This window comes from Aethalodelphis obliquidens, unplaced genomic scaffold (assembly GCF_003676395.1).
Source record: "Aethalodelphis obliquidens isolate GAN/ISIS:26980383/991018 unplaced genomic scaffold, ASM367639v1 scaffold26, whole genome shotgun sequence".
Lineage (NCBI taxonomy): Eukaryota > Metazoa > Chordata > Mammalia > Artiodactyla > Delphinidae > Aethalodelphis > Aethalodelphis obliquidens.
In genome coordinates, this window is record NW_020837970.1 from 14,558,078 (window position 1) to 14,579,749 (window position 21,672).

Here is a 21,672-nt window from a genome sequence, read left to right on the forward strand (position 1 = left end):
AGGACCTGCTGTCTCAGTCCCCCTCTGGCCAGGCAGGCCTGAATCCCATGGCAGAAACAAGGCAAGGGGGAATTGCAATCAGGCTCTGCCTACCCCAGCTCAGCCCAGGGAGTGCCCCAGGCAGTAGGTTTGGGTTATAGAGACTTGTAATCCAGTCGAGCTCTGGGAGATGGGGTAGGTCAACCGTGACCTCTGTTTCCTCATCTGCAAAGTGGAGATTATTGTGCTCACCTATGTGACTTAGGACTTAGTGCCTCCACCCCAGACCGTGAGGTGTGCATGGACACTGTTGGCAGAGATGCTGCCAGGCTATCATGGCCCCCAGGGTCTCCAGTGCCATCTCAGCTCCTGTTTCCCTCTGTACAACTCTCCATGTTCTCACTCCCCACATACTGGCTTTCTCTGCGTGCCCATTCAGATGGTGGACCAGGCAGCCTACAGCTCCCACATTCTTCTGTCACAGCCCAGGATGCCTAGAGAGGCTGGGGTCTCCCCTCCATCTCTGTCTCTGTCTCTGTCTCTGTCTCCTCTCTTTCTCCCTTTATGATTCCCCTTCTCATGCCCCCCAAACCCATCAACAGTGGCTGGGGACAAAACCACTTGTCTCGGTCACTCCCGTGCAGGGTGGTGTAAAGCATCAGGGGTACACAGGAGATGGGGGTCACCTCCCAGTCAGGGAGGACAGGAAAGGGGCAGAGTCGCCACCAGAGCGGTGGATGCTGCCCCTCTCCTCGTCAGCCTCCCGGTGCACCTGGGCGAAATGCTTCCTGCAGTGTAGCCAGCAGCCTTCCTGTAACTGGAGGAACGCTGCACTCTCCCCTCCTGCGGTTCTGCTCTGCTTGTTCCTGAACAGATGATAACAGAGATGGAGCATATGGCCCCCAAAGTCACCGGGCATTCTGGGAAAGTGACACTGTGCCACCCCGGGCTTCAGGGGAGGGGCCCATCGGCTCCTGAGCACAGCTTCTCCCTTTGTTCTTCAGAAGGGCACAAGGTCACCTCCTCTGAGCCTCCTGAAAAGGAAATGTGCTCACTGACTTCAAGAAGAATCCCCTCTATCTAGGCACTGATTTAGGCAGGCACATATAAGGTGAGATGATATGTGTCGGGGTGGGGGACATATGAGAGCCAAGACAGAGTCCCTCTTGGGCCTCTCCCACCTCAGCCCCCCCTCAGGCTTGCGCTGCCTGCGGGACACCCGCCCGACCTGACCTCCCGCCCCCTCCCCAGCCTGGTCCTTGACTGCTCCCACACACAGTGGGGTCTGGGCATCCGAGCCCTGGCCCCGTCCCTCCTGGCTCTGTGATGAGCTCATCAGGAAGGCTGCCTCAAAAGAAAGCCCCGCCTGGCCAGAGGGGAGGCAGAGGGGGCCCAAGAAGGGCTCAGAAAGCAGGAGGGAGCAGGGAATTCGGAGCTGGATGGCTGAAGCGGGAGGGAGAGAAGGAGCAGGGGGACCTGGGGAGGAGGCAGCTGGGAGCCCCCCATGCTCTCTGCTCGCCCAGCGTGGCTCCCTCAGTCTCAGGCTACAGAGTTTTTGGTAGGAGAGGAGGCTGCCAAGTGAGCATCCCTTAGCAGAGAAGCACTTGGAGAAGAGAAGGGAGGAGAATGCTTTCCAGTTTTCCTTTCACCTTTGACCTGTGGCCAGGGTGATCCCATGGCTGCCCCTGCTTTTTTCTGACCTTTCCTGGGAACTCCCAAGGAGGCGCTAAGATTGTGAGGAGGAACCTTGTCGCTTCAGGACAGCTGGGGAGGGGGCTGACTACATATAACCTGGCCTGCCTGTGGGCTAAGTAGGTTAGAGCCTGAGGGGCCACATGGAGGCCGTAGCGCCCCTCCAGAGTCCGGTCCCCAGCCCCCAGCTTCTCACCACGCACCAGCACATCCGTCCTCCCCCTGACACGTTTGCCTTCCCTCCACTCGCAGATTGTTCATAGGAGGGCTGGAGACAAAGAAGAAAACTGGGGTTGACGTAGCCCCTGATGAGATGATTCTCTGGTCTCTGGGCAGCAACTTGATAGGAACGCTGGCAGCTCCGGTGCCAGGCTTTGCCTGCCAGCTGTTGGAGGGATGCTGGGCTGAGGAAGGGCCAGGCAGTGTGGAGTTAAGATAGGCTCACACCCTTGGGGATCTTTCAGGCTGGCTGGAGTTTCAGGAGAAGGTAGCCAAGCACCAGGCAGAATGTGAGGTTTGCAGCGAGTGCTCTAGACAGGCATGTCATTGCTCCACCTTGGGCCTCAGTCATCTAGGCTGTGAAATGGGGCTGAAGCTGCCCTCACCTCACAGGGCTGTTGGGGAATACTGAGAACAGGGCTTGGAAAGTGATGACGTGCAGAGTCTGAGGAATGCCTGTCACAGCTTCCTTCTCTTCCCTGCAGGGCCACCCATTCATCGTTCAGTTCAACGATGGAAATGCCACCGTGGTGTCCATGTGGGTGTGCAGGGCACTGGAGGAGAGGCGGAGCCAGCAGGGCCCCCCCTGAGGTTGCAGTGTGATGCTGAAAGCCCAGGACTGGTCACCAAGGGGAAAACGTGCCTGTCGTGCCCTTCGTTTGCTGTCCGCGCCAGAAGAGCTTTGCTGGACTCACCTTCGACTCTGCTGGCAGATGACCTTGCCTAGGAAGCCCTCAAGGGTGGCCAACCCCTGCAGGGCAAGCCCTCGTCCCCCCCGGGTCTGGAGGCCTGACTGGCAGGGAGGGTAGAGGGGTTGGGGCATCAAGAAGAGAGGCCCCTACGCCCTTGCTGCTCTTCCTTTTTCCTGACGTTCTCCTTTGTAAAGGGTCAGGCCCCGTCAGTATCGCTGATGGGAATAAAAGTATTACTGCTTTGTGACTGCCCACCGCCAGGAGGGTTGTGCTGTGCAGAGGGTCCGTTGCCCACCCAGGGCTGGGAGCGGCACAGGGATATGTGTGGCAGTGCCAGCCCCCCAGGAGCGCTTCCTGCAGTTCCGTGACAAGGCCCACAGCCCGGCCCATTTGACAGGTGAAAAACTGAGGTGTGGAGGTCCCTGAACCGAGTCCCACGGCGAAGAGTGGCCAAGCCAGCACTAGAGCTAAGATCTCAGGACCCACGTCACGTGCCCCTTGCTGGGCTGGAGTTTGTCCCCACACTCACAGGCCAGGCAGTCCCGGCAGCAGCTCCAGCTCCAGCACAGGGATCTGATCTGGGGCCGTGGGTGAGGAAGGAGACCAAGAGCTGGGAAGAAGCCTGGGGTGGTTCTGAGAGGCCCTCCTTCCCTCCCACCCCACACCCTGCCACCAGCTCCTCTCTACAGCAAGCTGGCCCTCACTGCCCTTGATGTCACGCCCAGGGAACCTCACTCACCTCGGGCCATTCACAGCCATCCTGTTAGGTAATCCTCTCCGTCACCGCCAGGTAAGTGTGTTACCCCCGTCTTACAGGTGAGGAGCCGGGGCTCAGAGAGGCTCGGGTTGCACTTGAAGGTCTAAGTGACGTCCCGACACATCTAAAAGCAAACTCCTATGCCACGCACACCTCCAGAACCTCCTCCACCACTTTCCCGTGTCCATCCTCCTGGTGCCCACTCCAACATACTGGGGCTTGGCCTTGCCTCCTTTCTTTCTCTTTCACACCGCACATACAGCCTACCTGGAAGTCCTGCTGTTTTTGCCTTCAAACTGCATTGATCCCACCACTTCCCATCCTCATCCAAGGCACCACCGCTGGACCACTGCAACAAACTCCTACCAGGCACCTGCCCCTGCCGTCTGTTCTCCACACAGCCACTAGAGCGAGCCAGGTAGAACAAGGCAGATCCTGGCCCTCCCCGCTTGGAACCTCCAGGGGCTCCAGCTCACTCAGAAAACAAGACAAAGGCCCAGCAATGGCCTGTGTGACCCTATATAGTCTGCCCCCATTATCTCTGACCTCAACTCCCATCACCCCCAACTCTCACTCTACTCCAGCCACCTGACCACCTTACTGACCCTTGAACATCCAGGGACACTCCCCAACTCAGGGCCACAGCAGAGACACCTAGCTGACCCCCAAAGGTTCATGCTCCCTCCATAGTGTAGGGCTGTGGGGAAGCTGCTACCCGGCCCCAGGCCAGCTCTCGCAACCCCCTTGCATTTAACAGGGCCTTGTGGCTAGTTCTCATCAATTGAAGCAGATGGTAGGTTGCTTCCTGGCCAAGAAGCTTAAAATGCAGATGTGCCTTCTGTGTTACATGTTTCTCCATCCTCCTGCTAAATGGAAAAATGACTATAGTGGGAGGTGCGGGAGGCTGAAGTCCGAAAGGAAGGACTTGAATCCTTCCTTGAATCACCAGTTGGAAGAACACGCTGCCCCCAGGAACCCGTGCACTGGACTGTTAAATGAGCTTGAACTAAACTATTTTGCGTTTATGTTACTGGCAGCTAGTAGTATGCCGTCTAACATAGGCCTTCATACCAGGTGCAGGACGTTCTTTCTCCAAGTATCCACATGACTCACTTCTGTCCCATTCAGGACTTCGTTCATACGGCATCTCAGCGAGTCCTGACCTGACCGGTCTATTTAAAATCACAACCCGCCCACACCTGCCCTCTGGGACTCGTGTTCCCCTTGCCTGCACCACTGTCCTCCATTGCATTTGTTACAAACCACTAATTGTACTCATTTATTTTATCTTCCATCTCCTCCCCTCCCCTCCTCCCCATTAGAATGTACGCTGCACAAGGGCAGAGATTCTGGTCAGTTTTCTTCACGTGGCATCCACCTCTCCAGTGCCAAGAACAGAGCCTGGCCTCGTAGGTGCCCAGTAAATGTGGCCTGAGTGGAAACTGGCTGCACTGTGATTCCCAGCACTGCTCAGCCCTTTGCCCATGAAGGGCTCAGCCTATGTGAGGCATCCTTTTGTTTCCTGGGGCAGAGTTGTCATGTTCTTGGTAACACTTTTCAAGGTGGTACAGGCCTCCAACTGCCCCTGGGCCTGGGGCAGAGCACCTGAAGCATCCCTGGGGCTGGGAGGTCACAGGATTAGATGAGGCCCGGGCCATCGAGGCTGCTGCTCCCCAGGTCAGTGCTCAGGGCAGGGAGAGCTTCATGGAACATGTGTTGTGGACTTTTTGAGGAGGAGACGCTCCCCAGAGGGACCTCCCCAGCCCGGAACATGAACCAGCCACCACCCAGACGTGAAGTTCATTCTTGATTTGAGAAGATTCACCCAGGCAGCCCGCTATCCCCAAGTCCCAAACCAGGGGAGGGAGGGAAAATGATCAGGCATCCCATGCAAGCACTATGCTGAGGGCTTACTTTATCTACCTGTTTAGTCTCTGCAGCAATCACATGAGGTAGGAGGTATTATTAATCTGCCCGTTTTACAGATGGAGAAACCAAAGCACAGAGAGGCTAAGAGACTTGCCCAAGGACACCCAGCAAGTAAGTAGCAAAGTACCGTTTGGAACTCAGAGCCGTCCTCTTAACCCTGGCTCCAGAAGTCAGTTCCACAAGCACTACATATGTAACACGTGAGCGCGCACACACATACCCTGTCCTCAGGAACTCTGGTGTGCAAAGATACTATATCCATACCTTTGGAGTGGGGCCCAGGGGTCTGCTCTGTGGCCACCCCCAGGACACAGGCAGAGCGTCCTCCACTGGCACTGAGAAACACTGCTCTTGAGGGCTCATCAAGGCCCTGGACCTGGAGGCCAGCTTCCAGGATGGCCTCGGACAAAGTATGTCTCCACCTGAGCCTCAGTTTCCCTTTGGTAAATGCAGGAGTTGATCCCACTGAGTCCTGGAGTTCCTCCCAGCCCTGATGTTCCAGAACAGGGGTTCTCACCTTTTGGGGCCATGGACCTCCACAGGTGTCCCATAGAAGTGACAGACCCTCACTCCAGAATAATGTGCACCCACACGCTCGCACACAGTTTTGTCCACAACTTAGGGTTCGTGGAGCCCTGGAACCACTCACTCGTGGACTCCACGTCTGGAGCCCCAGCTTTGGGGCGGCCCTCAAGGTCTAAGTTTCCCTTGGGTTCAGTCTTGGGAAGATGGGGAGCTGGGCGACCCCTGAGGGCTTCTCCTGCGAAGAGCCCTCTGGCTGACAGGGCCCTCTTTGGCCTATTTAGGCTCAGTCATCCCCCCCAGTCACCCTTGACAGCCCCAAGGCCAAGTCGCCCTTGCCCTGAGGGGTCATGGAGGACTGAGACCTGGAACACGGAGGGACAGGAATGAGCTCTCCCCTCTGCCCCGAGTGACACCTCACCCACCGTCACCCTGCCCGTGTAGCCAACCTCCACTCCTCCCTTGAGGCCCCTCTCAAACAGCACCTCCTCTTGGAAGCTTCTCTGGTACAGATGTGAGCCCCCTGAGGGTCTGACTCATCACCCCAGGACCTGGCCAGGGCGGCACATGGCAGGTGCTCTGAGTGTGGGAGGGCTGGAGGGCTGGAAGGGTCAGGCCCGCAGGCCCCTCCCCAGGGCTTGTCACTATCCTGTTCTGGTTTCTCACTCCAACCCTCAGAGACACCCATTTGCCTTCTAACCAGGACATCCAGGAGACCAGACCCCCACAGGATGCAGCCTCAGGCCTCAGACCCTCAAGCCTGGAGGGGGGTGTTTCTGGGACAGGTCAGTTCTCGTGGAGCCCGCAGTTCACACTGGGAGGTGGGTGCCACCCGAGCCTGGAGGCAAGGAGTCCCCTCAGCACTCAGCCCGCTGGACCTTCCTCGTCCTGCCCTTGGTTTTCCCTTCTGGGAAGTATGGGTTACAGGACCCCAGGGCTTTGGAGATGCTGCAAGAAGGCAATGGGGACAGGGTGGGACCCTTGTTCCCCACATGTGTTCAGACAAAGGCCTTGTGGCCCAAAGCAGCATGACCCAGAGCTGAGCCCAGCCCATTTGGGGGTTGTCAGGCCAGTGCAAGATGGGCTGGGTGCCGTAACCCAGCTGAGGAAGCCATGGGTGCCCTGCCTGCAGGCCAAGAACCTGGGGCCTTGCACTTGAGCTGAACAGACGTGAATCTTTGGGGGGAAGGCATATGCTTCCAGATCTCTGCACACTCGGTGCTGAAGGCCAGAATATAACCTCAAAGTGAGGCCCTGGGATGGTACCAGCCACGCAGGCAGGCAGCTCCACAGACCCCCTCTGTCGCACAGGTTGGTTAGACGGGGACCGACAGCTGCCTCCACGTGGGTTGGGGGAACGCAGAGAGGGTCATGATGCTGCCTCCAAGATGTCTTCCATCCCCACTGACTGCTGCCCAGATTCCCCACTGGAGCTTCGTCCTGTAGCTAAGTGTGGGCCCTATTAGGATGGGAGCCTGTGTTCACAGAGTACAGGGAGGGTGGGGAGAGAGGCAGTGCCAGGCAAGCCTGCAGAAGAGCATGAAACAACAGAAGCAGGAGGGCAAGAAGGGAGCCAGTGCCAACAGCCCACAGCAGCCCAGGTGGCCAGCGGGGTCCTCACTCCACACTTGAGGCCAGGTGGGCTCCCAAGGCTGTACTGGGTCCAGGTCCCAACCTCCTCATTGAGGGGCTGGGGTGCTTTCCCTTCAAGCAGCCAGAAATGGCTCAATCCCACCACAGGTGGGAGGCTGAGGCCAGGATCAGTTGTGAGGGGCTTGTGGAGAAGGCCAACAGCTGTGGTGATATGGGACAAGGGCGGGGAGCCCAGGCAGGTGGAAGCAGAAATGGCCCAGGACGCAGCCCCCAAGCCTGGTCCTCGTGGGCGCTGGCTGCTAGTGCGGGGGAGGGGAAGCAGGAGGGAGGCGGGAGGAGGTCACCAGCCCTCGGTGGCAGAGCTGGGTTTTGATGGCACTTCCTGGCTTTGTCATGACTCCCTTCCGGCTGGCAGAAACCGTGTCCTGATCCACCCGAGGCGCCTGTAACCTGAGAGACCGGCAGGTGGGTGCGGCTGGCAACGGGAGAGACCCTGCAGGAGGCAGCCAGGTGGAGTCCCAGAGACAGCCTGGGCTGGCACACTTTATAATCCAAGATGGATTATAAAGTGGGGCGGGGGCAGCCACAGAGCCCAGGCCTCGTAATGACACATTTTCTGCTGAACAACTGCAAATATTCGCCGTAACTTTGGACAGAGTCTGAAAAAGACTTTGTTTCCTCCCTTGGCGGTATCATTTGTCTTGTTTTGAAGCCACGAGATTGCAGGGAGGAACTTACAGACTAAAGTTTGTCTTAATTGCTGTGGTGTCACCACCTCTCTGGCAGATAACAACACAATGAACAAGTCGATGGGGCTGAGCCCTCCAGGTCCTTCTTCTAAAGTGAGACAAATTTCCCTCCTTTGAGCCCAACAGTCCATCGGCAGCTCTGTCATTTATTTATCTCCCTAACGGTTTGCATTAACTTGCAAGGGATAAAAAGTCTCTCCTGCCCTCAGACTTAGTTAAAAGCATCCAGTCAGGCTGTATTGCTGGTTCTTCCCCAAATTTGCCTTTTATCTTTCCCCCAAATTTGCCTTTTATCTTTCCTCCATTTGGGGAGGTGGGTAGTAGGGAGAGCAATGGGGTGCACACTGAGAAAAGCAGTGAGGGTGGCAGGATGAGAAAAGAGCATGGAGGGTCCCCGGAGTTCCAGTGTCCAGATCACTTTAATTCTGAGAAGGAGGAGAAATAGTGCTGTCTTGCAGTTATCGGCTGGGCACAGCACACTGCCTTCACGCTTGCCTTGGTGGTTCCTCCCAGCACCCCTGCAAAGGCAGGGGCATGGTTGCCCCACCTCTGTCTCCCACTCTATGTTCCCATCACAGGGGGTGATGCTCTACTCCTTGAATGAGCTGAGCCCTTTCTGCCTGTGAGCCATTGCACAGGCTGTTCCCTCAGCCCCGGACACCTTTCCCCACCACCCTTTTTCTCCTGCCCAACTCCTACTCATCTTCCAAGGCTCAGCTGAAATGCTCTGGGAAGGCCTTTTCTGACACCCACCCACCCTGGATCCCCGTCACTGCGCGACCTCACTGTCTTGTCCTCATTGTTTTCTTGCACCGTCTGTCTGCCTTGTTCCAGTGAGAGCCCCAAGAAGGCAAGAGCTGGGGCACTGCCTGGCATTCAGGAGATGCTTAAGAGATAGTGATTAAATAAATGGAGGGGAGGCTGGCGGGGCTGGTAGGGCTTCAGAGAACTTAGTGACCTGGCCTCCACCATGCCCCCATCTAGGAACAAGACCCTAGTTAACACTGCACAGCTGTGGAGTGTGGGTGCTCTTCAATCTCCTCTCTATTGTTCTGCATTTTCCTAATATAATGCAACAAACGTATTATTTTTATAATACAAATAATTTGTTTTAAAGGTATTTTAAATCTCTTGGTCAGCAGGGCAGTGGGAGAGGCAGCATTCAATGTGAGTTCTTCTGACACCCAAATGGAACCCTTCTCCTCCTCCCCCCACCCTCCACGGCCTCCTGGACCCCTTTTTGACAATCCTGTATGGGAGGCAGCAGAATGTAGTGATGAAAGGCATGGGCTTGGAGTCACACAGACCTGGGCCCAAGTCCTGGCTCCTCCACTGACTCGCTGTGTGACCCTGGGCAAGATGCCTAACCTCTCTGGAAAGGCCTGTTTCCTTATTGGTAAAATGAGGTAACAAGAGTGCCCACCTAATGGGTTGTTGGTGTCATTATTGAATCATTCTCCATGCTGACCATGACATGCACAAAACACTTCCAAAGGGCTGGCTTCCTCCCCCTTCCTGAAGGCACCCCTGCCCACATATACACAGACCCACACAGCCACTCCTCCATCCCTGTGACTCCCCACTTTTTCATCTGCCCCCTGCCCTTCAGGTCTGGAGAAGGACAAATGATGAGGATAATAAGACACATCACCACCAGCGAAGGCCACTGCACATTTGGCATGAGGGCCTGGCATGGGTATTCTGGCCTCTAATGGCAGTGCCTGTGGGTGACCACAATGCTCCCCACCAGTGTGTTCCTCAGCCCACACCCAGGCCTGCCTTGGCTTCCCCAGGAGGTTTGTGCAGCTCAGGGCAATAGCTCCAGGCTCAGCCCTGGCCATACCCAGTCGGGGCAAAGCTCTGGATTCCAGACAGTAGCTCAGGAGGCTGAGGGTGTGGACAGAAGTGCCCCCACCTGGATGCACACATGCTCTCATCCCTATGCTGTATTCGTCAAGTTCCCGCATACACTCCAGCCTCCCAGGGCCTCTTTTTTGAGAGACAAGTGTAGTAGGCAGAATATGACAGCCCCCCAAAGATGTTCACATCCTGACACCCAGAATCTGTGAATATATACATATATTACAGGGCAAAGGGGAATTAAGATTCTTATTCACCTGACTTTAAAGATTATCCTGGGACTTCCCTGGTGGTGCAGCGGTTAAGATCCGCCTGCCGATGCAGGGCACACGGGTCCGAGCCCTGGTCCGGGAAGATCCCACATGCCGCGGAGCAACTTAGCCCTTGTGCCACAACTACTGAGCCTGCGCTCTAGAGCCCATGTGCCACAACTACTGAGCCCGCGTGCCTAGAGCCCGTGCTCCACAAGAGAAGCCACTACAATGAGAAGCCCTCGCACCACAACGAAGAGTAGCCCCCGCTCACCGCAACTAGAGAAAGCCCGCACACAGCAACGAAGACCCAACACAGCCAAAAATTAATTAATAACAAAAATAATTAAGTTAAAAAAGATTTTCCTGGATTATCCAGGTCAGCCCAGTGTAATTATAAGGGTCCTTTATTTATTTATTTTGGGGTACACAGGCCTCTCACTGTTGTGGCCTCTCCCATTGCGGAGCACAGGCTCCGGACGCGCAGGCTCAGCGGCCATGGCTCACGGGCCCAGCCGCTCCGCGGCATGTGGGATCTTCCCAGACTGGGGCACGAACCCGTGTCCCCTGAATCGGCAGGCGGACTCTCAACCACTGCACCACCAGGGAAGCCCTATAAGGGACCTTTAAAGTGGAAGAAGGATGGGGCTCCCCTGGTGGTCCAGTGGTTGAGACTCTATGCTTCCACTGCAGGGGACGTGGGTTCGATCCCTGATGGGGGAAGTTCTACCTGCTGTGAGATGCAGCAAAAAATGAAGAGGGAAGCACAGGCAGAGAGATTTGAAGATGCTACACTGCTGGCTTTGAAGAAGGACCCAGGAGCCAAGGAATGCAGGTGGCCTCTAGAAGTTGGAAAGGGTAAGGAAATGGATTCTCCCTAGAGCCTCCAGAAGGAATGCAGCCCCGCTAATGCCTTGATTTTAGCCCAGTGAAACCCATTTCTAACTTCTGACCTCCAGAATTATAAAATAACATCAATACATTTGTGTTGTTTTAAAACACTGTGGTGGGCTTCCCTGGTGGCACAGTGGTTGAGAGTTCAGACTGCCAATGCAGGGGACACGGGTTCGTGCCCCGGTCCGGGAAGATCCCACATGCCGCGGAGCGGCTGCGCCCGTGAGCCATGGCCGCTGAGCCTGCGCGTCCGGAGCCTGTGCTCCGCAACGGGAGAGGCCACAGCAGTGAGAGGCCCGCGTACCACACACACACACACACACACACACACGCACACTGTGGTAGTTATGGCAGCAATAGGAAACTAAATGTCTCCTCTTCATTTTCCAGCCCAGGCTGTAATGCCTTTGGAATAATACCCTGTTCCGTGCACACAGCCCTTTACAGTTTACAAAACCCATATTCCAGGCCCCCATCTTCAGCTGCCCTCCCCACTCACCAGCCTTTGCCCGCTCTCCTTCTCTCTCCCTCCCTCCCCCCGCCTCTCCTAGCACCATGCACCAGCACCACCAACTCCCATTCTCCAGGAGTCAGTTTCCCTCCTCCAGTTCCACTCCCCTACCCATTTCCCTCCCCAACAGGGCTCAGAACTCAGCCTCCTTGAGCCCTGGAGGCTGACCCTTACAGGGCCTCAGTCATCCCAGTACCAAGGACTAGGGACTCCCCCCAGGGCCCAGTAGAGACTCTGAAGACACTGTTTATTCATCAGATCCTTCCTCAGCACCTCCTGTGTTCCAGGAGCTGGGGACACAGTAGGGATCAAGGCAAACTAGTCCCTGCACTCTGGAGCCTCAGTTTCCTCAACTGCAAAATGGGGATAATAATATCTACTTTGCAGGGTTATTATGAAGATTAGAAATGCATTTATGACAAACGTCTAACACAGTATAACAGAAAATAAGTAATAGCTATTATTATTATAAGTATTAGTCTTTAGGTGTGATTCATTAATTTCCTTGTAGCCTCTGGTGTGTGGGGAGGTACAACTAAAAGAAATAAAAATAAAATAATAAAGCAGGGTAAAGGGATAGAGAGGGACAGGATTAGGGCTGGGGTGGAGCAGTGGTATTGGGAGGAGGGTCACTTTCCTATTTCCATGAATACCAGCTAAGAAAACTGGAGCTCCCACTGTGTGCCAGGCTCTGGACTGGGGCCCCTCATCTCATTTAGTTCTGCCAACATTCCTGTGATGCCAGCATGCCCATTTCATGATTGAGGAAGCTGAGGTTCAGAGAGGTGAAGCAATTCACCCAAAGCCACACAGCCAGGAAGTAGTAGCCATAAGATTTAAACCCAGATCTGTCTGAGGTGAAGGCTGTTTCCTCAGCAACGGCTGTCTCCCTGTAAGATGCAGACTATGTTCTTTCAGAACTCTCACTCCACTAAGAGACATGGAACACTCCACTGTCACTTCGTCCCAGACCGTGTAGTAATAAAGGCACATGCCACATACATCAGAAGGCAGAGGAAGAAGAGAATTCTCAGTGGGGGAAGAGGGAACACCTCAACAATATTTGCGGAGGAATGACTGGTTCCTGATTCCTGAGCAGTGAGCTTCCATTTACATCTGCAGAGGGAGGAGGCTGGCTGGGCCCCCCCCTCTCTGGGGAGGCCCCATCTCTCCTGGAGAAGGGAAGATAGTCGTTTCTCCAGACCAGAAAAGCCAGCGGGGTGCCAAGACAGTTTAATGGGGAGAGGATAATATTTTCAACAAATGGCGCTCTGGCAACTGCGTATCTGTATGCAAAAGAATACATTTGAATCCCTACCTCTATCAGACACAAAAAATACTGTAAATGGAACAGAGACCTCAATGTAGGAGTTAAAACTATAAAGGTCTTAGAAGAAAACATAGGAGTAAATCTTATGACCTTAGGTTTAGCAAAATCTCAGTTTTGACAGCACAAGCAGCAAAAAAATAAAAGATACATTGGACATCATCAAAATTAAAAACAAAAGACAGCATTAGAAAGTGAAAAGACAACTCACAGGGCAGGAGAAGATATTTGCAAATTACATATCTGATAAGGGACTTGTATCTAGAATATATAAAGAACTCTTTCAAGTTAATAATAAAAATACAAACAATCCAGTTGAAAAAGTGGGCAAAGGATCTGAATAAACATTTCTCGAAAGATGTACAAATGGCTAATAAGCACATGAAAAAGATGCTCAAAATCATTACTCAGCAGAGAAATACAAGCCCAAACCACAGTGAGATACCATTTCACACCCACTAGGATGGTATAATAAAAAAAAATAATCATAAAAAGTGCTGTCAAAGATGTGGAGAAATCAGAGCCCTCATACATTACTGGTAAGAATATAAAATGGTGCAGTGCTTTGGAAAACCAGTCTGGCAATTCCTTAGAAAAAGATAAACATAGAGCTACCATGTGACCTGACAATTCTACACCTAGTATGTACCCAAGAGAAATGAAAACATACAGTCACATAAAAATTTGTACATTAATGTTCATTGCAACTTTATTCCAAATAGCCAAAAAGTAGACACAACCCAAATATTCATCAGTGGATGAAAAACCAAAATGTGGATATCCATACAATGGAATATTATTTGTCAATAAAAAGGAACGAAGTACTGATAGATGCTACTGCATGGATGAACCTTAAAAACATGCTCAGTGATGGGCTTCCCTGGTGGCGCAGTGGTTGAGAGTCCGCCTGCCAATGCAGGGGACACGGGTTTGTGCCTCGGTCTGGGAAGATCCCACATGCCGCGGAGCGGCTGGGCCCGTGAGCCATGGCCGCTGAGCCTGCGCATCCGGAGCCTGTGCTCCGCAACGGGAGAGGCCACAACAGTGAGAAGCCCACGTACAGCTTAAAAAAAAAAAAAAAAAAAAAAAAACATGCTCAGTGAAAGAAGCCAGACACAAAAGACCACATATTGTACGTTTCCAATTATATGAGCAGTCCAGAATAGGCAAAGAGAAAGTAGTTTAATGGTTGCCAGGCTCTGGGGGAGGGTGGAAAGATGGGGTGATATCTAATGAGTATGGGTTTCTCTTTGGGGTGATGAAAATATTCTAAAATTGATAGTGGTGATGGGGTACAATTCTTTGAATACATGAAAAACCACTGAATTGTACACTTTAAATATGTGAATTACATCGCAAAAAAGCTCAACCTGTCCCAGCAAGCAGACTGAACTCCACCAACGTTCAGGCAGCTGTCCAGAATGATCTGAGGCTGTTAGGGAAGGGGAACTCCCAGATATTGAGTACCTACTCTGTGCCGTCTGCTTGTGCAAGGCTGGGACTATGGGGAGAATTTTCAGGAGCCTGAGAGTGAATCCCTGCTTAAACTGTGCACCCGAGGCACTCAATCTAGTCCCAGACCTGGCTATGTGCCATACACCCAGCACCTTATTTAATCCTTATGACATCCTTGTGGGACCCAGGATATCCTGTAAGACCAGGAACTATTTTACAGATGCAAGTTTGGAGACTCAAACAGAGCAGAACTGGGATTTGAACCCAAGCCTTGCTGAGTCCAGAGTCTGTTCTCTTTCCAGCCCCTCTGCCCACCATGCTGTGTGGAGGAGGCCCTGGGAAGGAAGCCCTTGCTACCAGGGAGCACTCAGCAAGCCTGCCAGCTGCTCCCTACCTGCCTGGCAGATCCCATTCCCCGCCTCCTGTGAGAACCAGCCTTCAGCCTTCAGAGGCTCTGCCTGAGTAGCCTTGCCTGAATCTGTGTGGAGGCTGAGAATCCCAAGACCTTCCTAGACATCACCAGGAAGCATAGAGCCTACAACTCTTGAAGAACCTGACTGGCCACTAAACAACAAGGGCACCGTTCAATCACTATGGCCAGCAAGTCTGGTCACAGCCCTTCCATTCAAATGTTGTTCACTCATTCATTTAACAAACATGTTGAGCACCAACTGTGTGCTAGGCCTTGTTCTAAGCCCTGGGAATACAACAGCAAACAAAACATTCCAGTGGGAGAGACAGAAAACACGCACAAACAAATCAGGAACTATTAACGAGTGAACAATCCAATGAAGAAAATAAAATAGCATCAGACAGACAGGAGTGAGGGGTCCGGGCAAGCAGACAGGCTTAGAGGAGGCTCAGTGTAGTGTCCAGGAGAGTCCTCTGAGGCTTCTGAAAGGCAGGTACTGAGAGAAATGAAGGTAGCCTGCTCTGTGGGGCGGAAGCCTCTAAGGGCCATTGAATTTTCTTCCTGTGTGTTCCTTGGCTTGGTAGGAAATTTCTAAGTGCCCACAGAGTCTCCCCTGTGCTAAAGATCTCGGATAGAGAGAGACTTAGAGCTAAGCTGGGACTGACAGCAGGTGAACCCTGGGGGGAGGAGAGGCAACTGGGACCCAAACTAGAGATTTTGGGTTGGGGAGGAGTCCTGGCGCCGGCTGAGATACCCACCCTCTTTCACAAATACCTCTGTTCAGGCCTTGGGGATATGTGTTTCTGGTTGGGGCAAATAAGTCTGTCCTGGGCTCCCTCCTCCCAGCCTAACTTGCATCCCCAAGTGCAGAGAGAGCCCCAGATTGGGCAGAGCCAGGCCCTGCAACCTTCAAACCATTCTCAAGTCCTCCAGGCTCTGCCCCTCCTCCAAGCTTAAGCGACCTACACTCAAGCAGTGTCCCTCAAGCTCCACCCCCCATCCCCTCAGGGCTCCAGAAGAAAGATGTTTATCTGCAGTGCCCTTGGGCCTCTGAGTCAACCCTTCACTCCTGCAAAGTGCCAGTGTGCCCATCCTACAGATGCACATATTGAGGCCAAGTCAAGGTCCATGGTTACTCAAGTGGACAGTAGAACTGGATCTAGGCTGAGACTTTTCTCCCTCCTTTTCATGTCCCGAGGGAGAAGTCCTTCGTTGGCAGGAGCGCTGACCTGGCCTCTGATCCCCAAGAGCCGGGTCTGGGAGGCAGGAACCCGGAGTGTATGGCCTCTGGCAAGCCCTGGCCTCTCCCTGGAGCTTCAGTCTTCCCGTCTGCACACGGAGCGAGGTGGGTACTTCTGAGCACCTTCGTGCGGGTTCTGTGGCCCCCGCCTCCCCCGCGACCTCACCTCCCCCGCGATCTCACCTCTGCTCTCAGCAGCGGCCAGCAGGCCCCGCCCAGCCACCTTCATTTGCTGGGGCCGGGCCGCTGGGAGGGGCTAGGGTCTATCTGGTCGTCGGATTAATATCCAGATATTAAGTAAACAGTAAATTAGCAAAACTACAAGAAAATTTTACAGCCCTTTGCATTTGGCAATCATTGAGTGTTAATTAGAAATTCATTACAATTAAAACCCTGCCTAAACAGGGCCTGCGCGCCTTAATTACATCTGATTTTTAATTCAGAATACGTGTTTACACAGTAAGCGCTACGTACCCCATGATTATCCCCAATCCTCTTTATACTGTACTAATTATGTAAATTAAACCTAATTAACTGACGAAAACTGCCGTTAATTCAACTGGTAAAAGATACGTGCTTGAGGAGGAGGCGCGACCGCCCAGCCCCAGCCCAAGCGGGAGCCGGAATGGGCGTGGGACGCCCGGCTCTGTGCATGCGACGCCGGAGGCTCAGAGGCAGCACGGACCCAGGGCTGTTCGGTTGCACGCCAGGCGCGTCCCCGATCCACAGTCTGGCCCTCCGACCGTGGTGCACTCGGCAGTGGATAAAAGATTGAGCGCCAATGGGGGTCAGGAAGGCCAAGGGCACCGACTCCCACGGGTTCCCCAGGCTCTGGACAGGGCCGCACGACTCAGAGCCCTGTCTGAGCAAGAGGGGTGCCACCCTCCCGTGTCTGAGCCCGAGTTCAAGTCTCAGCGCTGCCCCGCACTGGCTGCCTTCATCTGAGCAAGTGACCTGGCTTTGCTAGGCCTGTTTCCTCCTCACGGAGTGTTCTGAGGGCGATCCCAAAAGCTCCTCGTGAACTGTGCAGCGCTTGTCTTCCTTCACTAAACGAGGCCCTCCAGGCAGCATGCAACGCACGACATTTGGGGTCTGGGAGATCAGCCTGCACCCCTTATTGACCGAGGAACCTGGGTGAGTTGGCTTCCACTGCCTGACCCTCGGTTTTCCTGCCTGTAAAATGGGAATAAATGATCTCTACCTATTTCCAGGGCTGTTGTGAGAAAGGGCTCTCTGCAAACTGTAAAATGCTCTTTGCGGTGATACTAACCAGTTGGACGCTGGTCCAGAGCAGAGCCCAGCTCCGACCCCAAGACCCGCTCCCCGGAGATCACTACCCCTCAAGCGAGCGGTGCCGCCTCCTCAGCCTCTCTCCAAGCTCCTTTAAGTCTTTCTCCAGTGCAGAGCCGGGTGAGAGAGCAGGCTGGGTCTGCGAAGCCGGACCGGGTGCAGGGAGCTGTCCGCAGTTTGGTTCTGAACGGAGACGCAGGGGTGAACCTGCACCCCCCCCTGGCGTTGCAACCCGCAAAGAGAACTTTTGTCTGAGAAGTCCCCGGGGCCCCGCGGCCCGGCTGCCGGGAGTTCGCTAGAGGCCGGCTCCAGAGGCGTTGCTGGCCCTCGCAGTACAATAGAGGCAGGGTAGGCAGGCCCTGCTCAGGGGAATCCTCCCCATCTTTTTCCCACTCCCAAGCCCCACCACCCCGGGGGCGTCCTGGCTCCGAGACCGTTGTCACCACCACGCCGAATTCTGAGATGCCTTTTAAAAAATCATTAGGAGGCTAAGAATAATTACCGAACGGGATTGTAATTATGGGGTGGGGAGGCCGGCCGAGGGAGGGGGGATGAGCAGGTGGAGGCTGGGGGCGGCTCTCGGACCGGGACGGAAAATAGGTTCCTGTCTTCCTTGGAGGGAAGTGGGGCGGGAGGGAGGTAGAGATCGGCAGAGTTAGAACGGGACAGAGGCAGGGACTGGGAAAGACGCGCCAGTGGAGGGGCAAGAGTCAGAGAGAGAAAAGGGGCTGCGCAGGCTCTGGGAGGAAAGAAAGAAAGACAAGGAAATCCAAGAGAGAGAGACGGGAACTCTGGAAGGTGAAAGAGCAAGAACCCCTCTAGAAGAGACCCCGCAGCAGAGACTAAGCCCTCAAGCTTGGGGGGGAGGGTAGTTTCGTGACCTCGGAAAACGCGTTAGCCAAGGGGAGAAGGGGGTGGCAAACGAGTCCTAGGGCCTGGCCGCCCCCTCTCTCCGAGGGTAGGCCTGGGCGATCCGCTCCCACCCCCTGAGGCGTGCCCCAGGGTCCCTGCGACCCCGCAGAGAAGAGAGAAACAGAGGAGAGAAGTGTAGGAGAAGGGCGAGACGAACCCTAGAGGAGCCCGAGTGCCGGAGGGGAGAGGGCCTGTAACCCAGAGCGAGAGGGAAAACGAGGGGGCGGGGGCGAGGGCGACCCGGCGCCAATGGCCGCGGAAGATTTATGGCGCCGCCCGGGTTCCAAGGACGGGCTGCTGTCGTCGCTGCTGCCCGCGTCGGTAGCCGCCACAGCCGCTGCGCCCCCTGCCCTGGCGGCCCGCCGCGCCCCGGGCCATGCCTGCCATTATTAACTTCTGTTTGATTAGGGTAATTGTTCAAACTTGGGCCGGACAGTATGATTAATTATAGTTTAATTAACGTGTCCATTAAGGACACTTAATGCCACGGAGGGGTGGGGGGCGAGGGGGCGTACGGGTGCGGGCACAGAGGGAGGGAGTGCGACTGATAACTCAAATAAGGAAAGACGGAGATTGAGAGAGAGGGAGAAGATGAGACCCACTGGGATAGTGGGGCAAAGGATGGTGAAGACAGAAGCCGACAGAGAAAAGAGAGGGGTGGAGAGAAATGGAGCTCTGGGAAGAGAGAAGATGCCAGGGAGCGTCTGCAGCATCAGGGGCTAGAACCCCACCACGGGAAACTGATTTCACAGGAGAGCTAGGGAGTGGTCTAGTGGTCAACTAGTAGTTGACCCCAGGTATCTCCCAGTGGTGACTTGGATCCAGCCCTGGGCTGGTTGGTGTTGGGGGGCGGGGGGGAGAGTCAAGGCCTAGGACCTCCAAACCCAGTTCCCGAGTCCACAGCTCAGTGAAGGAGGCAGGAGGTCGCCCCTCCCCATGCTGGAGCTGTCCTGACACCTCGCATCCAAGTCTGAAGCCGTGGGGGAGTTGGTTCTGCCCCTTTCCAGCTGCCATTCCCCTGGTACCCCACATCCTGATCTCTTCTCCGGCTCCCCACACTACTGGCTTCCCAAGGCCACTGCCTTGGCACGAAAGTGCAGTACCCATCCCCTCTCCCTTTCCTTCTGAATCTTCCGTAGCCCCATTACCTGGCCTTGGTCTCGGTCCTGGCCCCTTAGCCGGGAGCGCTGAGGCCTTCCCACTTTGTTCTTGGGGGCAAACTTTGTGGCCCCAGGCCCTACCTCCCTCCTGGTCCCCTTAATGAGCTTGGGCCGCAGGTGCCGGGCGCAGGGAGCAGGTGTGTGGCCGCTTACCTGGGGCGCCCAGACCCGGGGGCTGTGGGGAGGCGGAGGGCGCGGCGCGTGGCCCGCGGACTAGCGGACCCCGGGAGGGCGCGAGTGACTGCTTGGGCGGTGGGTGTGGCGCCCCGGCTCGCAGATGTCAGGCGCGCCCGCCCCGCGCTGGCCTCGCCACTCGGGCTGTCACCGCGCCTTGCCAGCCGCCGCGCCATGCGCTCCAGGCTTCGGCCTCCACTCCGGGCTCGTCCGGGCCATCAGGGGCAAAGGCACAGGGCGCAAGTCTCCCCGCCCGGGACCCTGGAGCCCCGCGCCAGTTGAGAGACGGCGCCGCGCGGGAGGGGCCAGTGGGACCGCGAGTGTGAGCGCGGGGAGCCCGGGAGCGCGGCTGTGCGCGCGCGCGGGGAGGGGCCGCGCCGTCACCCGGAGAGCCCGGCGGATCCCGGACTCCCGCCCGCCGCTCCGCCCGCCGCGCACCTCCGTTCACCGCTCGCCCGGCTCCAGCCGCCGCCGCACGGTGAGTACCCGCGCCCGGTCGCCGGCTGCCCCCGCGCCCTGTCTCTACAGCTTTTTTCGTTTAGTTCTTCCGATTTGGGTTCTTGTGGTGGTTGTTATTATTATTATACCTAAAGAGACCATCGCCTCACTCTCTGCGCTGCCTGCCTCCTGCCTCGTCGCCCTCTCCAAGCTCACCCCTCAAGCCCCACGAGCCGGCGAGGGCTCCCTGAGCCGCCCTGGCCGCTGCTCCTTGTCACTGCGCACAACCCTTTGCCCGGGCTTTCCACTCTGGCTTTCGAAATTCGGTTCCTTTCCTAGGGTCCCCCTTCTCCTGGATCCGGGGTCCGGAGCCCCCTCCCCCATTAGGGAAAACCCCGGGGGGACTCCAGACCGTCAGTCTGGGGAGGACGCGCTCGGATCAGGGCGCTCCCTTCACTGCATGCGGGCAAGGCACACTTGCCGATTTCGGGAAACCGAGAAGACATTATCATTTCCCAGAATCGTGGCTCCCTCGCCACCTCCCTAGCCTGAGAACCCTTAAAAGGGGGGTGCGGGGCTTTTCTTGCAGACCCCTCAGCCGAGGAGTTAGGACAGTGCTTTTGCCTCCTAAAATGTTGCAAGGGACTTCAACGCAAAAGGAAGGTCTACTAGTTTCAATTCGATCCATGGAGATAAAGATGAAAGACAGATAACAGATAAATAGCTTGATACTTGAAGAAGGTATGAAGACAGATGGGAGAAAGAGGAGCTAGCGAGGAGAGACAGACAGCTCAGAACAGATAAGACCGACAGATGCGGGGTACCTAGACAAACAGAGAGGGAGGGAGGGAGACAGACTGACAGAAGATCCCAGTCTGCTTGATGAAGCTTTTGAGCTCGGATGCCCTGTCCTGCTAGAGCTGCCCCCTTTGAAAATGGATTTGCCTTTTCTGCCGAGTTTAGAGGAGGGGCCCTCGGGGTTGGGCTGCCTGGGCCGCAGGAGCCTTCGGTGTCTGAGGATACATGGCTGGGCTCAGCCACCTAGGGGGCCCCAAGCATCAATCCCCGGGTCCTTCCCGCTGCTGATGTCCACAGACGCGGCTGCCTCCCTGCCTCGGCCAGAGAGCAAAGCTCGGGACCAGCAGTAACTTTTGACCTGGAGCCTTGTGGTGGCTTCAGAGACCGGCCAGGATCCTTCTCAGCCCATATAAGTCAGGACAGCCCGGCACGAAGGATACTCAAAAAAAGGAAAAAAAGACGCCCCAAAAGAGGAAGCTCAGAACCTGGAGAGACTGCATTTGGCCTGAGTGGGAAAGGCATATCTGAAGGAGGAAAACTTAGGGAGTGGATGCCTAGAAGCAAAAGAGAAGTGGCTTCTGAGGAACTTCCTTGAGAACCTCTCCGTCCCACATGCTGACCCGGAGGGAAACCAGCTTTGGTCTGGAACGCAGCTAAAAATGCAGAAAATGTGGTTAGGAATTGCTTGACCCTGATCCCACCGATGGTTGGAAAGAAAACGGTTTATATTTCCAGCCGGAATCTTTCTGCTCAACGAACGCGAGGCTCCGGGCGTGAGAGGAAAAGCTCGTGTTTGTGGAAAGCAGTGCTGTTATCCC

The 21,672-nt window shown here is 55.3% G+C and overlaps 1 protein-coding gene across 7 annotated transcripts in view; it reads left to right on the forward strand.

Annotated features, from left to right (window-relative positions):
• The window catches only part of MAP2K5 (mitogen-activated protein kinase kinase 5), a 266,567-nt gene extending 263,730 nt beyond the window's left edge, over positions 1-2,837 (forward strand). For 6 of the 7 annotated variants that reach the window (XM_027123421.1, XM_027123422.1, XM_027123423.1 and 3 more), the window contains one exon: positions 2,376-2,837. In XM_027123421.1, coding sequence (XP_026979222.1) covers positions 2,376-2,480 — 105 coding nt within the window. In that variant the 3' untranslated portion in view covers positions 2,481-2,837. The remainder of the gene's footprint in view (positions 1-2,375) is intronic. The other variant, XM_027123420.1, reaches the window with a different exon arrangement.
• The last annotated feature ends 18,835 nt before the right edge of the window (positions 2,838-21,672 follow it).